The 11,483-nt window shown below is 60.1% G+C and overlaps 1 protein-coding gene across 1 annotated transcript; it reads left to right on the forward strand.

The window, feature by feature from the left end:
• Nucleotides 1-6,879: 6,879 nt before the first annotated feature.
• HOXC12 (homeobox C12) lies at nucleotides 6,880-8,430 on the forward strand (the record flags this gene model as incomplete). The annotated part of the gene is made up of 2 exons (XM_084254802.1): nucleotides 6,880-7,486; nucleotides 8,192-8,430. 2 exons carry the CDS (start codon nucleotides 6,880-6,882, stop codon nucleotides 8,428-8,430), a joined length of 846 nt encoding a protein of 281 aa, XP_084110928.1.
• Between the last annotated feature and the right edge of the window lie 3,053 nt (nucleotides 8,431-11,483).

Below are 11,483 nucleotides of genomic sequence, written 5' to 3' on the forward strand. Positions count from 1 at the left end.
TTGTCTGCTGAGACACAGAAAGGCTGGAGGCATTGAGTTGGAAATCAGAGTTCTCCAATAGTCCTTTCCTTTATGGCTGAAGTTTTTCAAAATTTAATTTAAATAAATGTTTCTGCGGGTGAAACACAGATGCATGCACACACGCACGCATGCACACATGGAGGCTGGGAGACAAAGAGCCTGGAGAACTCACCCTCTGCAGCCTCGACCATTGTCCGGTCTCCACCAGCTCAACTCCGAACTCACTACCAAAGAAACATGCAGTGGGATTTAGGAGGAAATAGGTGAATCTCCCAGGAAGAAGATTCATTCCTAATTCCATGTTCCCTTTCACCACCCACCACACAAACCTCTCTCCAAAACTCCCGGAGGTGGAGAGTTGGAGATTACATGTATGTGTTGGGTCTGAAAAAGGAACTGAATAAGCAAAGAGACTGGGGCTTCGTGGACGTGGGCCCCTACCCCTCTTTACTTGAGGGTGCATTGGGGTGCCCCATGACACCTTGTGGACACACTGGATACTCAGTGGGGGTAAGAGTCCTCTGCAGCCATCAGAGAGATCCCTCTTTGTGCATACAAACCCACACATGGTCAAATGAGAGAGTCTTCCTTAAGGAACCACCCCAAAGCCCAGAAGGGGGTGATGGAAAGGAGAAGAAAAAAAAGCTTGTGCAGGCTCCTTGGGGCTGCAGGGGACACCAGTAACCCAGGCAGGGACTGCAGTTCCCCCCAGCCTGTGGGCCGGGGTGTTGAGGAACCTCTCGGGCACTGGCTAAACAGACCTGCTTAGGTGTGGAACCATCTCTCCCATAAGCGTGAACAAGCACGTGAATGAAGCTCCCGTGTCAGACAGGTATTGGGTGGGTGTGTGTTGGGGGGTGGGGGGAAGCTGGGGAAATGTACTGGCGTGTTGCTGCCTTACTTTCCCTTCCCTATCCCCAAGAGCTGGCATTTCACTGGGGACACTGAGATACTCCTGGGCAGGTGTGTGTGCAGACACACACGTGTGTCCATGTGTGCGGGGCTCGGGGAGGAGAGAGCGCCTTTGACCCTCGGAGAATTTCCCCAGCCTTTCCAGCCCTGCGTGTGCATGTGTGTGAGTAGGAATGCGGTCAGCAGGCGCTCACCTTGGGGTGCAGGGTCTGTTTTCTCTATTCAAATCTATAGCCCAGTGTTGGTGTGAGAGGGAGGCTTCCATAATATTAGGGTGCAAGGGGATCCATGAGGTCTGAAGGGCTGTGAGCACAGAGGCTTTCCCTGGAAACAGACAGCCCTTCTCCCCCAGAACCGAGGTCCCCACTATCTTTCTCATAATGGATGACTCTCCTGGTCCCTCTCCCTCCTGCATCAGGATGGGGGGGGGGACTCACAGGACTTTCCACCTGAAGGTCACTCTACCAGGCTCCCAGGGAGGGCTCAGATGGGGGTGGGGGGGTGCCTCCCTGCCCACAGCCCACTCCCCCGACCCAGGCCCAGCAGAATGGGCCTTGCAGCTGGTAGTCTCCTAGCCAGGAACCCACCTGACCAGCAGTTCTCTGGAGATCCCGCACGGCTGTCTCCAGACCATCTGCTCCTGGGCTGATCCTTGGGCAGCTGGCTCAGCAGCCAGCGTGGGTGCAAGCCTGGGACATTCACCACCACGGGAAGGGATGGAGGTGGGGATTCTGCAGCAGCCCCCTCCTGGCAGAGAGAACTCCCCCCACGCCCCAGAGCCACCTGGGTCCAGCTTGGATGGTGTCCGGAGCCCACCCCTCAAAAAACTCCGGGTGCCCGTTCAGGCAGAAGTGTATCCAGACTTGCACTGGGGGAAGATTGTGGGGCTCTGGGGAGCAAAGGGCTTCTGGGAGGAGGAGGGGACCAGAGTCTCTTCGCAACCAACCAGGCGCTTCCCCTTTTAGCCTTGACCGTGACTAGGTCTTTCTGACCTTGACATCACTGGGAGCCCAAGGAAGGGGGGAGGGGAGACCAGGCCTTGATCTTCCGGTGGCCGGAGCAGGGGAGGGCGCCTGGCCCCCTTTGCGCGCCACCCCCTCTCGCCAGAGCCCGCCGCCTCCGTTTACACACAGAGGAGGTGTCGTCTCCAGTCTAGACAGGGGCGCTAATAACGCCCATAAAAGGCGGCCTCTCCAGAGATGCTCGGCAACTCGGCTCCCGCGCGCCTACCGCTGGCCGCTCCCTCCGCCTCCTCCGCCCCGCCCTGCGCAGGCACCTCGGGCTGGGCCTGAGGGTGGCTTTGGGGAGGGGACACCCCGAGGGTTCGCGGAGGTTGAGGCCTCCCCCGCCCCGCACCCTCTGAGCCTCTTCCATCTCCAAAGGTAAGTGGACCCCGCTCGGCCAGCCCAGGCCGCCTGGGGGGCCAGCGGCGCGCCCTCCACTCCCACCAGCCTCCTGGGCCGCTGGTCCCCACGCAGGACCCTCCACGCCCACCCCCAGGCGGGTGGCTTGAATTTGGGACGCCGCTGGGTGGCTGGGGGGAGCAGACCCCGAGCAGGTCTCCGCGCCTCCTCAGATCCGGGCCTGCGGGGAGGCCAGGGTCACGGCCGGCCTCCGGGCGCAGGAGCGGGGCGCGCGCGGTGCTCGTCCCCAGCCGCCCTCGAGGCCCGCGGAGACCAGACCCCGGCCTGCGAGGTGCCGCGGGAGCTGTGGGTGTGGTGTTTTGGTTTTGTGGGTGTGTGTGTTTTTTTTTTTTTTTTTTTTTTGACTTGGTCCCCACACCTTTCCCGACGCTCAGTAATTCCCCGGGCGGAGGAGATCCTCTGCTGGCGGGAGGGGGGAAATGTCAGAGCCGCGCGGCTCTTTAACTATTAGTGCGCCGCCAAAGGGACGGAGAACATGGGGAATATCCGTTTAGGGGTATTCAGGAGCCCCTACCTCGCCCCCCTCCTCTGGGTGAGACTCAGCCTGGGGTCTGGTGGGGGCCCGAGGATCCGCGGGGGAACTGCAGGAGGCGAGGCTGTGGCTGAGTCCGGGCCGCTGCTGTGACCCTGAAAGCTGGGCTGGGCCCACTCCCCAAGTTCTCTAACAGCCCCCCTCCTCCTGGGAGCACCTGGAGAGGAAGCCGAGGAAGGAGCGTCCGGGGAAGGGCCTCCCAACCTTCAGATCCTGGACTGGGCGCCTCGGAGCCAGGTGGTCTCCATCCCTGCAGGAGCTAGTGGAGCCTCGAGAGGGGACGAACCTCGCCGCACACCCTCGGCCTCGTCTAAACTGGACAAAGATCCTGTCCTAAGACAAAGGGGCGACCTAGAGAGGGGCGAGCGCCGGCCCCAGGCCCCGTCCCCCCGCGGCGCCGCTCGCCCTCCGCGCGCCCCTCGCCAGCCCGGCTCCTCGCGGCCCCGGGGCCCGGCCCTGCCTCATTTGCATACGCGCAGAACCGCTCCGGGGAGACGAGGCAGTGACCTTGAACTGGGCTGCCGGGGCCTCGCGACAGGCCAGAGGGAAGCAGCGCCGCGCCCAATTATTCCGACCTCTGGTCGACGGAGAGGCGCGAGCACAGCCTCGCACAGCCGCTCCGCGGTGACCGCGGCCGCCCGGCCGGTGCAGATTTTGCAATGAGCATCTTCTGCGGGGCCGGGCGGGGGTTGCACCCGGGTCCCCGCTCTGCGCCCGCGAGGACGCGCGAGGGGTGGAGACGCAGGCAGAGGAGGCGCCGCGCTTAGCTGTGGGATGCTCTGGAGCAGCAGGGCCGCCGGGGGGTCTTCAAGGAAAACCTCGGGCCACCGCCTTGCCTTCAGTTTTAATTAACCCCCGAGTTAATGAGCGGAGCAAGGTTGAGCCGGGCCAGCTGCAGCCGGCGCGGCGGCCCGGGGACCCGCGGGCGGGCTCTCTTTGCTAACCTTGCGCTTTGATGAATGCGGGGGAGCGTGGCGCGCAGATCCTCGCGGCTCCAGAGCGCGGGGCTGGCCGGGTGGTTTTGCGTGCAGGCTGCGCAGGGCCGCGTGATCGCCCGGCTGGCGAGGCTGCCCAGCGCCGTGGGCTGCGCGTCCCTCTCGCCTCTTCACCCAGCCCCAGTCCGCTCCGGCAAGCTGCCCTCCCCGGCGTGGGTTTAGAGGCGAAGGTTCGCACCCGAGCCTCCCGCCGGCCCCGGGGACCCAGGCTGGAAGGGGCGCTCCCCGGCCTGAGGGCCCGCGCCGGGCTGAAGAAGGGGCGCCCGGGCGGCGGGGGCGCAGCGGCGAGCCTTCAAGGCGGTCAGCACCGCGGGAGTCCTGGGGGAAGCTGGGCGCCTCGTTTGTCTGGGTCTCCCTGAAAACCCCGAGGCTCACAATGGGCCTGGAGGCGCCGGACACTAGGGATGCAAATTGTGCTGATGGTTCTCGGTAACTCGTCCTGAGAAGAATCTGGGGCGCCCGCACAAAAGGAATAGGGGTTTGTGCATGTGCCAGTATCCGCAGAGTCCGAAACCTGGGGGAAATGATATATATTCTTTCCCTGATAGGGTGAAATTGGACTGGGTGAAACTGCGTTTGGGAAGAAAGACGCCCTCACTCCAGCCTCATTCCCTGGCGTTGCATCTGCCGCCCTGTGGCCGCGGCTCTGTGCGCCGAGCGGCCTGGCCTGGTCCGGGAGGGCAGCAGGCAACGCGAGGGGACTGAGATTTTTGAGCTAGAGGGGCATGGGGAGAAGCTGAGCTCTTCCTCTGCAGACCACCTTTCCAGAAGATAGAAATCATCTGGAGGGAAAAAGAGGGTGGGGAGAAGCCTCCCTCCCACAAAGACTAGCCTTTACTGGGCTAAGCTGGCCCTCCCTCACGCCAACAATAGCCGCAGTGGAGAGGCCCGGGGACCCAGCCGTGGCTTCCTGTTCTGTTAATTCACTCCCTGTTTATCCTTAGGGCCAAAGGAACCCCCAGGTTATTTCAAAAAATTAAATGAGTGCATCTTGAAAAGGAGCATAAGTCAGATGTTGGGGATGTTGTGACTTTGAAATTTGCAGCTAAGGGATGCTCCTCTCTGCAGCCGGGCGGTTCTTAATCAATTAGACACAAAAAAGGCCAACCCAGGCGGTCTCCTGCCCGCTCCTGGGAGATGGGGGCCGGGGAGCAGTTCGGATTGCCCTAGCTGCGCGGCACTGGACACTGGCATCCCACTACTTGGCATCGCTTTCCGCACCGGGGCTCCGAGTGAGGTGGGCTCCTGAACCCGCGAGGGACCTGGCCAGACGTGCCAGGGTGCGGAGAGGGGAAGCAGAGCAGAGGCAAGGGACCTGGCTGAGTTGCGAGCTTGTGCCCGGCAGCAGGACGCCACTGCGCCGACATATTTCCATCGGAGGGAGCAGCTATAGTTTGGGATATGAAATCGCCCCGGGAGCTGTGGAATTCAAAGAATCCACATTTCTTTCTGCTGCATCCTGCAGAGAAGAGGGAGAATCTTGTGCTTCGGTCTGCTTTTGTAGCTTCTGCTCATTCACAGATATTTAACTTTCACCTACATGGGTTTCTTTCTCTTGTATTCTCTCAGACTCACTGGGTCTCTAATTTCTTTAACTCTTCTGATGTTTATTCCTATTTTGACATTTAGAACTATTGTATTACTTAAAGTCATGCATTGGATAGGGGATGGGATAGAAATAATCACATAGAAATTCCAGTATTTTGTCTGCTAGAAGACAATCGAATACACCTAGCTTCTGCAGATTTTGTTTTTTCATTTTAATCCGCTTGGTTGTGTCCTGTGGAGGTAGCCGAGATAGGGTTGTGGTTTCCAAACGCCAACTAAACTAGCCAGTGGTCATAAATAGGCTCTCAGTCTTCTCCAGAAGACGCTGATGAGGGTAACGTGATAAATACAATTTTAAATCCCCAACAAGATAATTCTCCAGGGTCTTTTCCCTCACTCGCAGCATACCCACTGGCCTCATGCTGCTATCTGATGACCCCAACAACAGACCAGGACAGTTCTGGGGTGTGGAGTTCCCCCTTCTCTGGGGTGGGAATCAGGAGTCTCTCAGACCAGTCAAGCCCTACGGGGATCTCAGAACTTCTTGCTTCAAAGACTCCAGTAGACCCTCCCAGAAACCCCTATGATCCACGGGGAAGAGTACTTTGCACCCCCAGATTTTCAGGAGCAAGCAGATAGGTCCAATTTGAGCAGGCACCTCCTTTTTCTGATTCTTCAGCCTCTGCCCTCTAATGTGAGTGAAGGTGTGGGGCTGGAGTTTCCGAAGAAAGGGTCGGCATCCATAATTCCCCTCGTCCTTCCTAGAGGAGAGGACCCCAGGTGTCTCCCAAATCCCGGCGGTGAAAGAACTGAACGAGGAAGCGGCGTGCAGCCGCCAGCGCAGGGCTGGGAGAGACAGTGGCAGGGAAACCTGTCCTTACCCCCACTTCGCCTCTACTGTAAATAAACCCCCGAGCCAAAGGACTCATCCGTCTCCTTAAACAGCCAGTAAACTTTATATGACACAATATCTAATAGTAATTTATTGGGGAGATATTGTAAATTCCAACGGTTTTAGTTAATAAAGGAGCTAATTAAAAAGGGAAGGGCTGTGCTGGACCAGCTGTTGGTGAGAAGATAATCCTGGGGGGGGGGTGTAGGTGCAGGGTGCGAGGTCTGAATGTGCTGGTATTTTTTGGCGTGACTTTTTCCCTCTCGCCTGTGTGGAGCGATTGCCTCGCTAGCTGCGTGAAGTTTTATGTGATTTTTAAAAAAACCAGAATCCAGCGAATAAATCCGCCACCACTGTGTCGCCCCCCCCAACCCCCAGATTGGGGAAGGGGGAAGTTGGAATGGGTGCGGAGTGGGGGGGACTGGCTGTCCCCACCCATCCCCCTGGCGGCGGCGCCCACGTGAGCCGGGCGGCCAATGGGTGGCGGGCGCAGGTTTAACTATGTTTAATGTCAGCTAGCAATAAAGTAGACGCTGCCGGTCCGGCCTCGCGGAAATGGGCGAGCATAATCTCCTGAATCCCGGGTTTGTGGGGCCGCTGGTGAACATTCACACCGGAGACACCTTCTACTTCCCCAACTTCCGCGCGTCCGGGGCGCAGCTGCCCGGGCTGCCGTCGCTGTCCTACCCGCGCCGCGACAACGTGTGCTCGCTGCCCTGGCCGTCGGCGGAGCCGTGCAATGGCTACCCGCAGCCCTACCTCGGCAGCCCCGTGTCCCTCAACCCGCCCTTCGGCCGCACGTGCGAGCTGGCGCGCGTGGAGGACAGCAAGGGCTACTACCGCGAGCCGTGCGCCGAGGGCGGCGGCGCGGGCCTGAAGCGCGAGGAGCGCGGGCGCGAGCCGGGCCCTGGAGTCGGGCCCGGGGCCGCCCTCCTGCCGCTGGAGCCGTCGGGGCCGCCCGCGCTCGGCTTCAAGTACGACTACGCGCCGGGCGGCGGCGGAGACGCGGGCACCGGCCCCCCGCACGACCCGCCCTCCTGCCAGTCGCTGGAATCCGACTCCAGCTCGTCCCTGCTCAACGAGGGCAACAAGGGCGCCGGCGCGGGCGACCCCGGCAGCCTGGTGTCTCCCCTGAACCCCGGCGGCGGGCTCTCGGCCAGCGGTAAGGACCCCACGCGCCCGCGAGGCGGCCCCCGGACGGGACGTCCACGGGGCGGACGGGGCGGGACGAGACGGGCCGCCGGGGTGGCGGAGCGTGCGAGGAGAAGGAAATGCTTCTTTCTGGAAAGCGGCGCCGGAGGTGGGGAGCCCTGTAAACATGTAAATGTCCCCATAAAAGAACTGGAGACATTCCCCTCGGCGTCGCGCGCGGCCTCGGGGGCGGGGAGCCCGGGGGAAGTGGGCTGCGGACGACTCCCGAGGCCGCCGGGGGCCGGGGTGGGGGCTGCGGGGCGCTGGGTGCCCCTGCCTTCCCACGGGCCTCATGACCTGTGTCCTTTATCTTTTAAGAAATGCCAGCGGGCACGGGCAAGCTCTTGCCACTCGCACAGTCCGCGCTCACTTAACAGGCCCGTGTTGGCGGACGCGGGGAAGGGACCAGGACGTCGGGAAGGAGAGGTCTGGGGAGGGCGAGGGGAGGCGAGCGCGGCAGGGTCAGCGCCCCGGCCCCGGGCGGCGGGGAGCAGGCGGGGAGCCGCGGAGAGGTGGAGGGGCGAGCTGGCGGGCAGGGCAGGTCTTCGCGCCGGAGAGGCGAGGAGAGGCAGGGCCCGGCGCTAGGCCGAAGTGAAGCCGACTGGGGAGGACCGGGGGCGCCGGGCGCGTCACCCCTCGGTCCCCTGGCCAACCCTGCTGGTTCGTCTTCACCCAGGGGCGCCCTGGTACCCGATCCACAGCCGCTCGCGGAAGAAGCGCAAGCCATACTCGAAGCTGCAGCTGGCCGAGCTGGAGGGCGAGTTTCTCGTGAACGAATTCATCACCAGGCAGCGCCGGCGGGAGCTCTCAGACCGCCTGAATCTTAGCGACCAGCAGGTCAAGATCTGGTTTCAGAACCGGAGAATGAAAAAGAAAAGACTGCTGCTGAGAGAGCAGGCGCTCTCCTTCTTTTAGGGGGCGAGACAAGGGCGCCAGCCCCAGACTGAGCCTGTCCCTGGCAGAGAGCAAGAGGGGGCGCTGCCTGGGATGCAGTCCCCGCTTGGAACGCCAGGCACCTCTGGCAGGCCCCCCCTGGTGTCCTCCTGTCTGTCTGTTCGTGGTTCCCTTCCACACACCCCCAGCAGGCCCTGCCTGGTTCCAGAGAGAAGGGGAGAGAGCAAGTCCACAGTGCAGGCGGGGCAGGGCCAGGGCCGGTGGAGGAACCGAGGAGGGGCTGGATGGAGGTGGGCTGGGACGCTGCCTGCCGAGCCTCTGACTGAGGATCTAGGAGAGAGGCACCCCAGGCACCCCCTTTCACCCCTGTCCTTCTGGGGTCTTAGGTGTGTCTGCCTGAAGGAGTAGGCAGAGGTGGGGACCACAGAACCCAGGCTCTCCAACTTGCAGTGGTAGGGGTGGGAGAGGCTGAGGGGAGGGAATGAGCGTGGAGGGCCTGCAGGGAGTGGAGGGTTCAGGTTAGCTCTGAGAGGACAGGAGGATGCAGAGGAACCTGGGAGGAAGTGCAATTTGGCTGAACAGAATGATCAGAGGTGCCCAAGCCTTTAGGGTGTGAGTCCTCCAGGCCTGGATGCAGAAGCGTCAGGGGCATTTGGCGCACCCAGCTGCCAGCGCTACTGTCAGCAACCCTGTGTCCTCTCTGGGCCCGGCTTCTCCAAAGGCCTCCGGGTCCCCAGCCCTCTCCAGAGTCCCCTGCCACCCACCCACTCACTCACAGGTGTGCTGCCATCTACTCTTCCTGCTGCTTGGGCCGCTGCAGGGGGCTGGAAGCCCCAAGCAGGGAATTGATGACTGAGCAGACACAGCCTCAGGTTGAGTAGCCACCCAGGAACCCCCACCGGGCCCTCCCAGAAGCCCAGCAGGCTATGAAAGGGGCTGCAGAGCGCAGCATTGATTGGCTGGAAGAGTTTCTGGCAGCTGCGGGTGGTTGATTCTCCCTTTCCCGCTGGCGTTCACGGTCACGGCCGCCAAAGGCTAGACTGGCATAATTTACGAGGCTGGAGGAGAATTCACCCCTAAAAGGGGCTACTAGCTGCAGAGGCCCCCTCTCAGCTGGGTTTCCCAGGCTGGTGACAATGAAGGAGGGGGCACTACAGCCCCCCACCTAACTCCTTTCTCTCTTTTACCCACCCCCACTACATCCGCCCCCCGTGGTCACCCTTTGTCTCAGGATCCAGGGCCTCCACCTCCCGGGTCAGTGAGCCACAGGGACCAGCGCAGAGGGAGGGACTGATTCCCAGAACTGGTTGGAGATCAGTGTGGCTTCTCCAGCCCAAGGCCTTTATTCATAAACCCCTTGTAGCCCTGGTCCCAGCCCAGTAGATTCTAGACCCGCGGAGGAGAGAAGGGCAGTGGAGGACCCACCTGCCTTCCTTGAATTCCATTTTTATCCCTCTTGGTGACAGTCCCCAGCCTACCATCTGCTGACCTACCCTTGCCAGGAGCAAGAGGGTGAAAAGCAGGGGACTGATGGGAGTTAAGCTCAATCTGGACAGTGTGAAACTGACCTCCTGGCCTGAGGTTTTTCCAGCCTGGGCAGAGTCTCCTCCAAAAGCAATCCACAGAGCTCCCCAACTCTCCCCACTAGCACATAGCTTAAGTTCTTGTACAGCCTGGTGTGGAGGTGTGGCCAGACACTGAGCCCGGCATACCACTGGCTCAGCTCACTCTCCCTCCTGTACTGAAGAGTAGGCAGTCTCCTGTCCCCAAATAGAGTCCCACCAAGTGACCACACAGCCATATCCCCCATCCCCATTGGGCATCTGACACCTGACATACTTCTCCCCCCACATAAACTTGTTTCACCTGTGGACAAGTTCACAGACATCACCGCCACCCCAGCTGTCTGCACTCTCCCCTGTGAACTGGCCCTGGGCCCGAGGCACTCCTCCTTTTGCCTAATTGGTCATGTACCCCTTCATAGCAACCCTCCTATGACCTCCTGGGTTCTGGGGTGCTGGACTTGAGCTTCTCCATTCCAGCCTGACTCCTATAGCCTCATAGATAAGAGAGACCAGAGCACTCCAAAAGGGGTGAGGGGACAAAGATATGCAATATTCTCTCCTGTTGCTTTAAACTTGACTTCTGTGAGCTTCTCTGTCAATCCGTGTCCTATTCCGTGTCTGTTGCTAGTACCTTGTGTGATCCCTGTGGGCATAGTCCCTTCTCTTCCTCCCTCCCCAGCTCTCTCTAGTGTGCCCTCCTGTTCAAATATTTGTCTTTAGCACGTTTTCCCCTTTATATAGTCCATGTACAGAGTTGCTTCACCATATTAATATGAATAATAATAATTAAAACATGACTGTATGATGATGTGATTTTTTGAGAAAAAAAGAAATTTAAACTGAATCTCCTCTGCCCAGAAAGAGTGGGACCTCCAGCCTCCCGAGAGTCCCCACTGTACTTTCTCCAGCTCAGGTGAATAGTAAAAATAACAGGTGCGTCATAATAAAGGAAGGGTGGTTGCAGGACAACAAAAATACATGAGCAACTAAGATCTGTTGATGAGTTGCCAACTCCAGCCCCGACCATTGCTAGCAGAGAGAAAACTGGGGAACAGTAGATCGGGGAGGAGGAGGAGATCTGAGCAGTCCAGTTGTAGCACCGTGAAAATAACGTGGACAGTGTAGAAGGGGCTGAAACCAGCTCCAGGGCCAGAAAAAAGGACACCTGGGATGCAGGATCTCCAAGAAGCTAAGCATGGGCAGGACTTGAGCAGGTTGGAACTGAGTGTTAAGGGCAGGGGCTGATGGGTCCTACCTAAACCCCATGGTCCTCCATGGCTTTGCTCTGAGAGGGCAGGTTTCTGCATTGCATGACCATGGGAGAGGGGACTGAAGACCCCTTCAAGCTGGTAACATGGGCTCCATTCACCGCGCAGTCAGCCATCCCCTCTGGGACTTGCCACAGCATCACTGCCACCAAGATCCAAGCCAGTGTCGGGGTCCCAGCTGCATCCATGAACTCTCAGCACCTCCATTTTACCCCTTCCTTCTGGGTGGGACACCCTGCCT

Source organism: Talpa europaea, assembly GCF_964194135.1.
Source record: "Talpa europaea genome assembly, chromosome: 15".
In the NCBI taxonomy this organism is placed as follows: domain Eukaryota; kingdom Metazoa; phylum Chordata; class Mammalia; order Eulipotyphla; family Talpidae; genus Talpa; species Talpa europaea.